Source organism: Acinonyx jubatus, chromosome F2 (assembly GCF_027475565.1).
Source record: "Acinonyx jubatus isolate Ajub_Pintada_27869175 chromosome F2, VMU_Ajub_asm_v1.0, whole genome shotgun sequence".
NCBI lineage: Eukaryota > Metazoa > Chordata > Mammalia > Carnivora > Felidae > Acinonyx > Acinonyx jubatus.
The window spans coordinates 33,105,343-33,119,855 of NC_069394.1; the positions used below are offsets into that span (position 1 = coordinate 33,105,343).

General features: G+C 37.5%; 1 protein-coding gene across 2 annotated transcripts in view; it reads left to right on the forward strand.

Moving 5' to 3' along the window:
• LRP12 (LDL receptor related protein 12) overlaps positions 1-14,513 on the forward strand; it is a 74,333-nt gene extending 59,820 nt beyond the window's left edge. For both annotated transcript variants that reach the window (XM_015078029.3, XM_015078030.3), the window contains 4 exons: positions 2,834-3,036; positions 5,193-6,297; positions 8,002-8,134; positions 12,225-14,513. In XM_015078029.3, coding sequence (XP_014933515.1) covers positions 2,834-3,036; positions 5,193-6,297; positions 8,002-8,134; positions 12,225-13,091 — 2,308 coding nt within the window. In that variant the 3' untranslated portion in view covers positions 13,092-14,513. The remainder of the gene's footprint in view (positions 1-2,833; positions 3,037-5,192; positions 6,298-8,001; positions 8,135-12,224) is intronic.

Genomic DNA, 14,513 nt, shown 5'->3' on the forward strand with positions numbered 1-14,513 from the left:
TGAATAGATATTTCTTTTGTTCTGGGCAAGGATCCTGCTTTCCTCAATCTTAAACATTTTAATGGATAAAAACATACTAAGGGATTCCTTAGCTTGAATCTGACTAGCCCTCCCATGAACAGTTATCAACTTTGGATAAAAGTTTTTTAAAAACTACTCAAAGGCACTGGAGAGTAATCAGAAGCTGGAGGAAACTGGAGGGGATTAAACTCTTAAAAGAAGGGATCCACACTGGTGAGATATGTTTGCTTCCTGTCTGTTCCCTAATCCGTGCAGAATGTAGTAACTAGAACTCAAGCAGACTGCCACAGTCTTGTCAGCTTATGGTTGTATCACAGGGTGGAGTTGAGGCTGTCAGAGTAGCTGGAAATTGAAAAGGCAAATCCAAAAAGGAGAGAGCTCCAATGTAGGAAGTCCTTACATCTACATATAAATTCTTCTCAAATTCCTTGCTGTTTTCTGAACTGTGCATGCATAAGAGACTCCCAGGAGACTTGTAGAAAGCTACGCAAGGATTTCAGTGCCTGTGTGGTGTAGCTGAGACAGAGTTTGGAGTCTGAAGCTTGCTGAGTTTGACGAGCTTGTTAAATACCTTGGGATTTCATTGAAACCACAGAAATGTCATAGGTAAAGACAATGTCCTAAAATAAAGAGTTCACCTAAGACTAAGTAAGGGCAAAGCTGAGCCAAGCCTCCCTCCACAAGTGCAGGATGACCAGACCAGGACGTTCCATGCATGATAGAAGAAAATAAGTGTAAGAATCTTGACCTGCCTCTGAGAACACACAAAAATTAATTCAAGATAAATCCTAGATGTGAATGTAAAAACTAAAACTCATATAAAACATTAGGAGAAAACATTGTTGAATATCTTGGGGTAGGCAAAGATATTTTAGAGAGGACACTAAAAGCACTGAACATAAAAGGAAAAATAGGCTTCATCAAAACTAAAAATCTCTGCTCAGGGAGCTTGGGTAGCTCAGTTGGTTGAGAGTCCAACTCTTGATTTTGGCTCAGGTCATGATCCCAGAATCATGGGATTGAGCCCCCTGTGGGGCTCCGCACTGAGCATGGAGCCTTGCTTAACAGTGTCTCTCTCTTTCTCTCTCCCCTCTTTCTCTCCCTCTGCCCCTCTCCCTGCTCATGCTCTCTCTTTCTCAAACTCAAAACAACTTTAAAAATTAAAAAAAAAAAAAACAACACCCTCTGATCATTAAAAGATACAATGAAAAGGCAATTTATATAGACTAGAAGAAAATTATCAATACACATATCTAACAAAGAACTTGAATCCAGAATATAAAATTAATTTTTATAACTCAAGAAGACAACACAATTTTTTTAAATGGGCAAAAGACTTGAACAGACACTTCACAGAAGATGTAAAAGGCCAATAAGCACATGAAAAGATGTTCAACATCATTAGTCTTCAGAGAAGTGCACATAAAACCACAATGAGAGATGTCAGTTCATGCCAACTAATGACTGAAGTTAACAGGAGTTACCTCACCAGCTATTTATTGAGAGAATGCACGTGTGGATATCAGTACATAACGTCTTGTGTTACAGACCTGCCCCCAAATAGGGACGTGTTTGTTCAACGTAAAGAATTTTTAAATGAATAAGAAAAACTTCTGATGGGTAAAGGATGATATAGCAAGGCAATTCATAGGAAAAGAAATAGTAAACTAGAAAAAGTGTTTCCATCTCGGTACATAAGGAAATATAAAATGGAACAGTGATAAATATTTTATCATTAATATAAGGTACTTTCACATACATTCAGTGGGAGTGAGTTGGTATAAATAGTCCTGTCAGTGTCTGTCAAATTTAAAGTGGAATTTTGTGTTTTGACCTAGCAATTCTACCTCTAGAAAAATTTGCCCTAGAGAAATATTTGCTCGTGTAGAGATACATGTATAAGGGTTCTTTAAAGCATTGTTCATAATAATGAGAAATTAGAAACAATCAAATTATCTGTCAGCCTTTGTTGTAGTTACTCAGAATACTTAAAGAGGAAATATCCTCATGTAATAATCCTTGGATAATTAACTTCTTTATCACTTGGATTAAGGCAGAGGCAAGTAGGTAAAGTCAGATACTCCCTTTTCGGTGGAGACATGTTATTGGAAAATAATATTTTAGTTTCTCTTTTTTCATAGCAGTAGCTAATTTTGTGTGTACCTTTTGATACCTTTTAATGCATGCCCATATTTTGTGAACTACAAGACAATGTTTGATTATAATGTAACTTATGTTAAAAAAGAAGTCTTTCCAAACTTAGGGGTTTTTCACTGATAAAGATTTTTTGTTTGTTCACTTTTAACTTTTTTACTTTGCTCAGATTTATGTTATTTGATCTCCTGAAAGTGTAAGCTATAAGCTTCTCACTAAGCAAGCAGACGAACCAGTCTAAGAGGAGGCTGACTTTCTCTTTTTCACTTTAGCTTATCAGGTTAGGTGTGGTGTTTCTGGTTCAAATACAGAATAATTTAGGATATTCTGAATTAGAAGTGGTCCTTCCTAAACACACACAAAGAAGAAAAAGGAACAAGGTGCCAACTATTACCTATGTTTTTTTAGCATTATTTTGGAATCTGGTATTTTTTATGAAGAAGTATTGTTCAGGAATCTGAGAAAGAGATACAAACGTTAGGAACATAGAAAAAGTATTATTATTTGCTGATGATATGGCTGTATGCCTGGAAAACCCAGGAGAATCAATGAATATTGAATGAAGGCTTATAGTAAAGTCCTCAGTTATTAAGTATTAAGTGAAATTTTTCCCCCAAATTACCCTTATTAATAGCCTTTTCTGACTTTTTACTTGTAGCTTTCAGGATTTTGATATTCAAGGGTCCAGAAGATGCAATTTGGACTGGTTGACGATAGAAACATACAAGAATATCGAAAGTTACAGAGCCTGTGGTTCGACAGTTCCACCACCATATATTTCTTCACAAGACCACGTCTGGATCAGGTTCCATTCCGATGACAGTATTTCTAGAAAGGGTTTCAGACTGGCATATTTTTCAGGTGTGTTTTTAAAAAAAAAAGAAAGATAATGAACAGAATTCTGTAGTGTTAAGTACCAAGTCACTTTGGGGCTAGTCTTCTAAACAATATCTGTCTAATTGTGACTAGACCTTAAGAAGCTTGAGATTGAAGGGGCGCCTGGGTACCTCAGTCGGTTAAGCATCCGACTTCGGCTCAAGTCATGATCTTGTGGTTTATGAGTTCGAGCCCCATTTCGGGCTCTATACTGACAGCTCAGGCCTGGAGCTTCCTTCAGATTCTGTGTCTCCCTCTGTCTCTGCCCCTCCCCTGCTCACACTCTGTATCTGTCTCTCTCTCTGTCTGTCTCTGTCTCAAAAATAAACATTAAAAAAAAAAAAGAGTTGAGATTGAAGAAGGTTCAGGTGCCCTAAAGCACAGCACGGTTTCATAAAGGTGTTTTGTATATTCTAATGAACTGATTAATTTTATAAACTAAAGTCAATTTTGTTTTCAAATTTTAAATACATCAATTACTTTAATTAATTACTTTAATTAAATACTTAATTTTAAAATTAAGTCTTTTTGGGGTGTCTGGGTGGCTCAGTTGGTTAAGCATCCGACTTCAGCTCAGGTCATGATCTCACAGTTCATCAGTCAGAGCCCCGCATTGAATTCTGTGCTGTCAGCACAGAGCCTGGAGCCTGCTTCAGATTCTGTGTCTCCCTCTCTCTCTGCCCCTCGCCAGCGCGTGCTCTCTCTCTCTCTCTCTCTCTCTCTCTCTTTCTTTCTCTCAAAAATAAACACTAAAAAAATTTAAGTAAGTCTTTTTTTCCCTCAAGTGTTTACTGACATCCTGAAAGTTACTTCAGAATATGTTTTTGTGTGTCTGATTTACCATGGTCTTCACAGCTTCGCAAAAAAGACCGCTCTGTTCCACCTTCCTAGTTTGTAGTATCAAATCTTCTTTCACTTCTTTAAGTTATATCTGCTTTTTTGCTGAAAATCATTTTGTATCTTCTAAAATTTGTACTTGTCCTTTACCTTTTTTTTCTTAAAAACACAGTCTTTGTAATACTTATTTAGCTTTCGAAGCACATTTTCTGTCACCTGCGTACCAATAAATAAGTTAATGGAGATGTATTATCCCAAACACTGTCAGTTTGGGGAACTGTCAGGAGCTAATGTTTGATTTTCTTTCCATGCCTCACTATTGGTGTATATTTAGCATTGTACACTACAATAATTGGAATTCTGTAGGTATTTCAGGTTTTTTCCTCTCTCCTTGCCCCTGCTAATTTGATGAATGAATTTATAACATAACTCAAATTCATGCAGTTGTGTAAAACAATAGAAATATAAAGTGGCAGTGTTGTGTTATGGTCACATGAATCATTATGAACCGTGTATAAAGTTAATCTTACAATAATCTTAGCAGAAATTTGGTTCTAAAGAATAGGATTACAAAATATACTGTAGGACACATATAGCAAAATATTGTGTGTATGTATATAGATATAGATATAAACAAGAACTAGAAAAGGATATGAAAAATAGGAAAAAAATTGATTTGAAAGGTGATTATTGTGGGTAAATTTTTCTTCATTTGAAAATATTCTAATGATGTTTATGCAATAAATTATTTTCAAATTTCAGGCAGGGCAGTGTATTGGCTCAAGTGTCTTGTATCATATCACTAAATGTTCTGCAGTAAGAGAGTTCTCTACAAAAGCAGAATTGTTCTTTGTTCCCCCAAGATTTTATTTAAATTCCAGTTGGTTAACACCCAGTATAATTTTAGTTTCAGGTGTAGAATTCAGTGATTCATCACTTACATATAACACCCAGTGCTTATCACAAGTGCCCTCCTTAATGCCCATCCCCCACCTAGCCCATTCCCCACCCACCTCCCCTCCAGCAACCCCTCAGTTTGTGTTCTCTTCACTTTAGATCAAAATACTAAGGTCTTCATGGAACAAACAATAAGTGTTTAATGAATTGAACTGTTGAGTAATTAGTGAGCCAATGTTAGTTTGCCACTAGAACTGATCTATTTTGTAAAATAAGATTTTTTTAAACCCTATCACTTGGGCTTAGTTAATATTTATTATAAAAGTGTCACTTACTGTTATATATCTTTTAAAAGAGTATGTTTTTTTCTCCCTTCTTCCATCTCTGTCCTCCCCACATCCTCCCAGGGAAATCTGAAGAACCAAACTGTGCTTGCGATCAGTTCCGCTGTGGCAACGGGAAGTGTATACCAGAAGCCTGGAAATGTAATAACATGGACGAATGTGGAGATAGTTCCGATGAAGAGATCTGTGCCAAAGAAGCTGGTCCCCCAACGGCTGCTTCTTTTCAGCCCTGTGCCTACAACCAGTTCCAGTGTCTGTCTCGGTTTACCAAGGTTTACACTTGCCTCCCTGAGTCTTTAAAATGTGATGGCAACATTGACTGCCTTGACCTAGGAGATGAGATAGACTGTGATGTGCCAACTTGTGGACAGTGGCTAAAATATTTTTACGGTACTTTCAATTCTCCCAACTATCCAGACTTTTATCCTCCTGGAAGCAATTGCACCTGGTTAATAGACACTGGTGATCATCGTAAAGTCATTTTACGCTTCACTGACTTTAAACTTGATGGTACTGGTTATGGCGATTACGTCAAAATATACGATGGATTAGAGGAGAATCCACACAAACTTTTGCGTGTGTTAACTGCTTTTGATTCTCATGCACCTCTTACAGTTGTTTCTTCTTCTGGACAGATCAGGGTACATTTTTGTGCTGATAAAGTGAACGCCGCAAGGGGATTTAATGCAACTTACCAAGTAGATGGCTTCTGTTTGCCGTGGGAAATACCCTGTGGGGGTAACTGGGGGTGTTACACAGAACAGCAGCGTTGTGATGGGTATTGGCATTGCCCAAATGGAAGGGATGAAATAAATTGCACCATGTGCCAAAAGGAAGAATTTCCCTGTTCCCGAAATGGTGTCTGTTATCCTCGTTCTGATCGCTGCAACTACCAGAATCATTGCCCAAATGGCTCAGATGAAAAAAACTGCTTTTTTTGCCAGCCAGGAAATTTTCATTGTAAAAACAATCGTTGTGTGTTTGAAAGCTGGGTGTGTGATTCCCAGGATGACTGCGGCGACGGCAGCGATGAGGAGAATTGCCCCGTAATTGTGCCTACCAGAGTCATAACTGCAGCCGTCATAGGCAGCCTTATCTGTGGCTTGTTACTGGTCATTGCATTGGGATGTACCTGTAAGCTTTATTCTCTGAGAATGTTTGAACGAAGGTCAGTATCAAGACAAAATTCTAGTGGTTATGGCTTCTGCAGTGAACATGGCCCCAGTATTTGCAACCGTTCTTTAGTGTGATCAGCAGTATACTTTGGTCTCATACTATTTTGGGAAATAGATAAATATTTTTTATGATTTATAAAATCAGTGTGAAAAGGCTAAGACTCAAGAGGCTAAACACATAAAAACTAATACTTAGATGGGGCACCTGGGTGGCTCGGTCAGTTAAGCATCTGACTTTGGCTCAGGTCATGATCCCGCAGTTTGTGAGTTAGAGCCCCACATCAGACTCTCTGCTGACAGCTCAGAACCTGGAGCCTGCTTTGGATTCTGTGTCTCCCTCTCTCTCTGCCCCTCCCCCACTCACACTCTGTTTCTCTCTCCTTCAAAAATAAACAAACATTTAAAAATATATTTTAAAAACTAATAAATACTTAAGAACTGGTATTTACTAGTTTTTGTTTTCAGATTATTTTGTAGGAATTTTGCAAGCTGCAATATTCGGTTGTAGTGTTTTAACCTGTATTTTTATAAGTAAGAATTCAGTTCTAAATATTTGAGAACCTACTAGGTTCAAAGCACAATACAGATGAGTAGAAAAATGAATAAGGCATAATTTCACAGGCACCGTACAGTTAGGAGGAAGGCATTGGTGAATGGAATAAGATGACAAAAATATAAATGGTAGAAAAGCTGTAAAACAAAGTATAGAGGAAAAGTCAAAAGTTAACCTAATCTGATGGGGGGGAATGGAAAGGCTTTTATTGAACAAGTGCCATTTGAAATCTACAAGTAGAATGTAGACAGGGAAAAGATACTGTAGTTGAAAAAAATAGCCTGGGAAAATGCATAAAAGTAGGAATGCCTAGCATTGCTTGGAGAAGTATCACATACTTCATTTCATCTGGAGCCTAAGATACATATCAAGGGCTAAAAGTTAAAACTTGGAACATGGGGTTAGTGTCTCAGGTCCATGACAGCCGTGTGTCAAGAGCTCTCAGTTAAGTCAGAAATGTTAAGTATTAAAAGGTGACCTTCAGGGAGGGTTTTCTTCCACGTGGTGCGGGATAGATTGGACTTGGGAGAAGCTAATGGCAGAGAGAGGTCCCTTAGGACACTGTTGTAGAGACAGTGACCCTCAGTCCCAGCAGAATTACAAATAATAGATTCAACAAAAGACTTCATATACCCAACAGGTAAGCTAATAGATACACGCAGATGCACAGTATCAAAGTAATCATGCTGCCTCTTTGGCCACAAAACTTTTGACTACATTGCAGCATAAGAGCTCAGTGAAGAGTCAGAGGTCTTATAAGAACAAGCTATTCCAGAAAGTGTACTGGTGACTCATTCATTCTTTTCCTCATCTAAAAACTAAATGTGTTGAACTTGATGATTACTTTCACCTAAAGTCTCAAACCTCTTATGTTCTTAGGGCTTTAAAGATCTAATACATTTACCTTTTATGGGAATTTCTAATTCACTAAAACTTAGTGATCCAGGCTCCTAAGTGAAAGCCCCATGGCTTTTTGCCTTTGTATTCTCAGTGTCAGAATGCTATAGATATCCAATAAATGTTAGTTGGCTACGCTTTAAAAATGGTCAAATATATTAAGGTTCAGATTTTTTTCATTGTTGATTTAAAAAATTATTTTAGCTTGCCTTTTTAACCTTTTCTGTTCCCCTATTTTCTCTAACAGGTCATTTGAAACACAGCTGTCAAGAGTGGAAGCAGAACTGCTAAGAAGAGAAGCCCCTCCCTCTTATGGACAGTTGATTGCTCAGGGTTTAATTCCACCAGTTGAAGATTTTCCCGTTTGTTCACCTAATCAGGTATGTTGCAATTTATGATTTCTGTTTCCTAAAATGAATTCTATATTTGTATATATGATAAAGGACCTTTGTCATAATTCTTGTAGTCAAGGATTATTAAATAGATGGAGGATTTGAAATTATGTTTCATTGTATTTTAACAAATGCTACAAAATACCAAATGTTTTCATTTTTCTGATTTTGTTATGTGATTCTTAAGCATTTTACTATTTATGATAATTTGGTGCATTAAAATTCAGAAGTAAAGTTTAGTAAGTTATTTTCTGTTTGAACTAAACATCTAGAAGATTTAAGAATGAACGTTAAAATTAATACATTAGTAATCTGCTAGATTAATGAGTTAATAAGTAAAAGTAAATTGCAATGAAGTTAACATTTCTACCTGAGTAGAGGGAAAACTTTTGTTTACAGCCAGATTTTACGGTGTTTAAGAATTCATACCGTTTTTTTTTTAACAGTAACTAGTAATATATCAGTAATTAGATTAACTAGTTAACAATAAAAGTAATTGCAATGAAGTTAACATTTCTACCTGACTTGAGGGAAAACTTGACAGCCGGATTTTACACTGTTTAAGAATTCATATCATTTTCTTTAAATAGTAACTCATTATTTTATTAATGTTTCCGAATTCTTTAAAGTTCTATTAACACTATTTTGGGGTTCCTTGGTGGCTCAGTTAGTGAAGCATCAGGTCATGAACTCATGGTTCGTGAGTTTGAGCCCCAGATCCGGTCAGCTTGAGCCCCTCTTCAGGCTCTGCAGTGACAGTGAGGAGCCTGCATGGGATTATCTCTCTCTCCCTCTCTCTTCCTCTCTTTCTGCCCCTTGCTCACTCTCACTCTCTCTCTCTCTCAGAACTAAATCAATTTAACAAAAATATAAAAAATTAAAATTAAATAAAGTCCTATTAGCATTTTTTAAAAAACTTCTTTCTCAATGCCTAAAGTATACCAGGGTTCATAAAGACATAAGGGTGTATACATTTAAAATGTAAATTCATTCAGAAATATTTATAAAAATTGATAAACATTATTTTCCCAGTGATTTAATTCTGTGCAAAATGGAAAACCGTTTTCTTTCTGGTAGATATGATTTCTGACTACAGTCTGTCACCTTTATTTGAGTCTTTTAAGAAATATTGGTGAGAATTTATAGTTTTAAGAACATTTCTCTAGATGTACCTTGCTAAGTAAATAATTCAGAAGTTCCACTGGTCAGAATTTTGTGTGCAAAATAAGAGAAAGCCACACATTCTCAGCCCTGCCAGGTGCCACTTTCTTTTTAGGTGGAGCTCCAACAATGGCCGGCTCCGCCCACCTGGCCTACCATCTGCCATCTGCCATCTGCCACTCCTATGGCCCGAAGCTCCTCCAAGAGTTCAGCTAACTGTGGAGCTAAAGAAAGCACAGTCCACACCAAACAGGTCTCATCTGTACAGAAATTATAAGTTCTGAGGTTCCCAAAATGATTTTCAGTTCTGACTGTTCACTAGATGGACTCAGAACTCACTGAAAGCTCTTATACTCAGGGGTATGGTTAATTACAGGGAAAAGACCTAAATTAATTCAGCCAAAGAATAAGACCCCTGGAACAGGGTTCAGGAGGGTGCCAAACCCAGATCTTCCAGCTGTCCTCTCCCCACAAAGTCGAGACAGTGTTACACTCTCAACACGGGTGTGTGACAGTGTGCTCAGAATATTGCCAACTAGGGAGCTCGCCCGAGACACAGCCTCCAGAGTTTTTACTGTGGCTCCACCATGCAGGCATGATTAACTGCGCATGTGGCTGATCTCAGTCTCTACCCCCTGCACACTGACTGATCCTGCCGAGTCCAGTGCCCACCCTACATCACACTGCTCGTGTGGCTTAGAGCCTCCACCTTAGACACAGCGTTATCTGTATCTGGCTGGCCCCGGGCCCCAGGCCCCAGGCTAGGACACTCCTGTCAGAGATGATGCTGTAAGGGCTCAGAGATCACATCCCAGAAGCAGATGGCAAAGGTCAGACCTCACTCTGAATAACATTTAATTCTTTACTACATACTACGCCATTCTTTAGGTTTATAGTTTAGCCTTATGAGAGAATTATACTTAAGAAAGTTTTAAAATAAAATGTTTATGAATAGTAAGCTAGATTTTATTCCATTTATGAGATTAAACTTTCAAATTTCAAACTTTTGGTAACACATTATCAATTTGTTATTAATTATCAATTATTATTTTCCTTAAAAAGAAAAAGAATATTGTAAATCCCCATCCCATTCAAAAATAGAAATGCTTTCTGAAGAACGCTTTCTTCTTCATAAACTGAAGAAGTATGTAAAATCCCTAAAACATTAGGAATCTAATGTTAAATTAATTTTAATTAAACAGACTTTTAACTCTAAGTAGAGAACTTCACTATGACGGACTCTAATGTGAAAGTGAGCGTTGTTGATCTCGATGGGTGGTAGCTGAATAAAAGGAAAGCTTATCTGAAGAGCCTTCTGTTCACTGCTGGGTATAACATAGTACTCACATGAAAGCCTTAGAACTCAAATACTAAATGGTGAGGACCACATCTATGGAGAAATTCCTTAGGGATGTGAACCGGTTTTTGTTTGTTTGTTTTTTAATATAAAATTAGATACTTCTTAATTGGTGAAAAATCTGACTCATTTGTATAGCAAATCTGTGTATGCTGATCTTCAGATTTCTTATTGACAGTCCGTGCCAGATTATTAAATATTCCTATAACCGTAGTTCCTTTGCTTTCTGTGAATTATATTCCTGAGATTATGTTCAAAAGGCCTATGTGGGACTTACAAGTAAGTTTAATGCCCATCTTGAAGAGAGGTGGAGAACACACACTATCAAGGGAAACTCTTTTCTTCTGTGAAGGGAAAGGGAGAGGCGTTCGTTTTGGCAGGGTGAACTTACAGCATCATTGGGAAGGGAATATGTCAACTCACCGTTTTTTCCTGGAAATACTGCATTTTAAATACCAAATGCCACAGATGAAAGCTGTGTTTGTTCCAAGTTTGAATACTCCTTTTTATAACCACTAGATGGAGCTTAAAGACTTTTATATAAATGTGGTATGTTTTTAAAATAACCCATTAATGTATTCATCTAGGAAAATGAGTAAAGTTTCAAAGAATAAGGGCGTGAAAATTTATGCTTAACGCTATGCTGTAGAAAATAAAACCTAATCTTTAAAGATTGAGAAGAGTCCAAATGTCTCAAATACCATTGTGTTGTAGTGCTATAAAAAAATTAATCTTAAACTTTGTTTCCTGTGCTGTATTATAAATTAATTAATTCTCTTATTTATGACAGTATAAATCAATCTTCACTACCCATTCATTCAACAAATCCTTGAGAACCAGCTGTGAAATATATATATAACTTTACCATGTTTGGGAAAGTTTCAACCTTGTAAATCAAGTCTGACTCGTTCTGTGTTTAAAAACAAGAAAGGCATATGGGGCGCCTGGGTGGCACAGTCGGTTAAGCGTCCGACTTCAGCCAGGTCCCGATCTCGTGGTCCGTGAGTTCGAGCCCCGCGTCGGGCTCTGGGCTGACGGCTCAGAGCCTGGAGCCTGCTTCCGATTCTGTGTCTCCCTCTCTCTCTGCCCCTCCCCCGTCCATGCTCTGTCTCTCTCTGTCCCAAAAATAAAATAAACGTTGAAAAAAAAAAATTAAAAAAAAAAAAAAAACAAGAAAGGCATAAACCAGATAAAGAGCCTAGTTTACATTCCTAGCTAAAGCAGTGTCAAATAATTTTGTCCCTTTGGCACACTTTTAGAATTGGATTACAGCGTCCAGTTTTGAAATAAAATAGTTGTTGTAATTGATATGAAACATCACTCTAAAGTTGTATGTATAAAATGCAGTGTCAGGAAAATCTTAAGTGAGCAATGGTACGAGTTATAGATTAGATTCTGTGGTAGGTGAACCTTTACAGATCAGAGAATTGAATTCATCCTTCATAGACTTTAACGATGAGTAATAATGTCTTTACCCACAACACGTTCTTGTTAGAAGCATGTTTTCTGTGTTAATACTTCATTGTTAGCGATCTTAAGATCTCCTCTTATTTTCTGTAGGCTTCTGTTTTGGAAAACCTGAGGCTGGCAGTACGATCTCAGCTTGGATTCACTTCGATCAGGCTTCCAATGGCAGGCAGATCCAGCAATATTTGGAATCGTATTTTTAATTTTGCAAGATCACGTCATTCAGGGTCGTTGGCTTTGGTCTCAGCAGATGGAGATGAGGTTGTCCCTAGTCAGAGTACCAGCAGAGAACCTGAAAGAAGTCATGCTCACAGAAGTTTGTTTTCTGTGGAGTCCGACGACACAGACACAGAAAATGAGAGAAGAGATACGGCAGGAGCATCTGGTGGGGTTGCAGCTCCTTTGCCCCAAAAAGTCCCTCCCACGACAGCAGTAGAAGCAACAGTGGGAGCAAGTGGAAGTTCCTCAACTCAGAGTACCCGAGGTGGTCACACAGATAGTGGAAGGGATGTGACAAGTGTAGAACCCCCAGGTGTGAGTCCTGCGAGGCACCAGCTCACAAGTGCACTAAGTCGTATGACTCAGGGGCTGCGTTGGGTACGTTTTACATTAGGGCGATCAAGCTCCGTAAATCAGAACCAGAGTCCTTTGAGACAGCTTGATAATGGGGCAAATGGAAGAGAAGAAGATGATGATGTTGAAATGCTAATTCCGGTTTCCGATGGAGTTTCAGACTTGGATGTGAATGACTGCTCCAGACCTCTTCTCGATCTTGCCTCGGAGCAAGGACAAGGGTTTAGACAACCATACAGCGCAGCAAACCCTGGAGCGAGGCCAAGTAATCGAGACGGCCCCTGCGCGCGCTGTGGCGTCGTCCACACTGCCCAGATCCCAGACACTTGCTTAGAAGCAACACTGAAAAATGAAACAAGTGATGATGAGGCTTTGTTACTTTGTTAGGTACGGATCACAGCGAGCGAGGTCATGTACGAGTCGGAGCAGCATCTGTTCGTTGTTTTGTAAACTTCACAATTAAACTAGTTTTAATTTAAAAGCAAAAAAGATGCAGGGTGATTTCTTATTATTATATATTAGCCTGCATGGTTAAATTAAACAACTTGTAACTCTATGAACTTTAGAGTTTACTATTTTAGCAGCTAAAATTGCATTATGTATTCATATTGTTCAATAATGTTCTTCCATTCGTTTTAATTGTTTTTATCCTGGTACTGTAGTTCACAGTAGAAGTATGGCTGCTGACTCATTCAACTGTCAGTTTATCTATCCTATGTTAAAACATTTGTTTGTACAAAATAATACCTTCTTCTCATTGAACCCTTTATGCTTTTTGCCATTACATCTTGTAACTTAATATATCACATTTCAAGGTGGTTAATGTACAAAAAAAAAAGCCCCTTATATTCACCTGAGTTTTTATTTAGGTAACATCTGTCTAAATATTATTGGATTTCATCATAATATGAGCTTTCTCAAAGGGAAAAACCTTTGTCTACAAATTTTTCTCTTACATTTAACATTCTGTGATGTGAAATTTAGATAGAGTTAGAAAAATTAATGGCAAAAGTGAAACTCTTTTATAGATTTTCTAATGTTGACTTTAATACTCTAATATGGTACAGACCAAATGGTAAAATCCCAAGTCATTTCTTTTTTCATCCCTATTTCGGGACAGAATTAAGCAGATGAAGATATTCTACTATGCATTAAATCTTGAACTTTATAAAAAATGTACAAAAATTGTACAAGATAAGTTCCAACTGGTAATGTCCTTCCCTGGTACAGGGTGATGCTTGTACTGGACCCTAGGGATTTGCACTAACGTCATGTCGAGGTCACAGATGAGTTCAGTGCACAAGCACTATCACTTTCAATACTGTCATTTGCTACCACAATGACTATATATTTCCATAGCTTTGGGGGGGGCGTTTTTATTACAACTTGAAATTGCTTTGCTGGTTTCATATTTATTTGTTGTATTTAAAGACTGCATTATTGTAAGAGTGGTTTTCGATATATTTTATTCACCGCGGGGGAGGATCATGCTACGCGTCAGAAAGCAAATTACGAAATCATTCAGATCCTCCCCCCTTTTTTAAGTAGAATGAATTGCAAACCCCGCATATTTTTTTATTGTCTGTTCTTGTTTATTTATTCTTTAGCTGTCTGTTTTAATAGCTTAATGATTGAGTATGAAATATGTATTTGTGTGTGATTATTGCTATTTATTAAATTTGCAATATTTTGCTGAATGTCATTTTAAAGCATGTTTGAGGTCTTGTGTATTTGTCGTGTTATGCTGTCAGAAAGAACTGACTGAAATGTTTTAATATGTATCAAAAATTAAAAATCACTTTTTTTGTA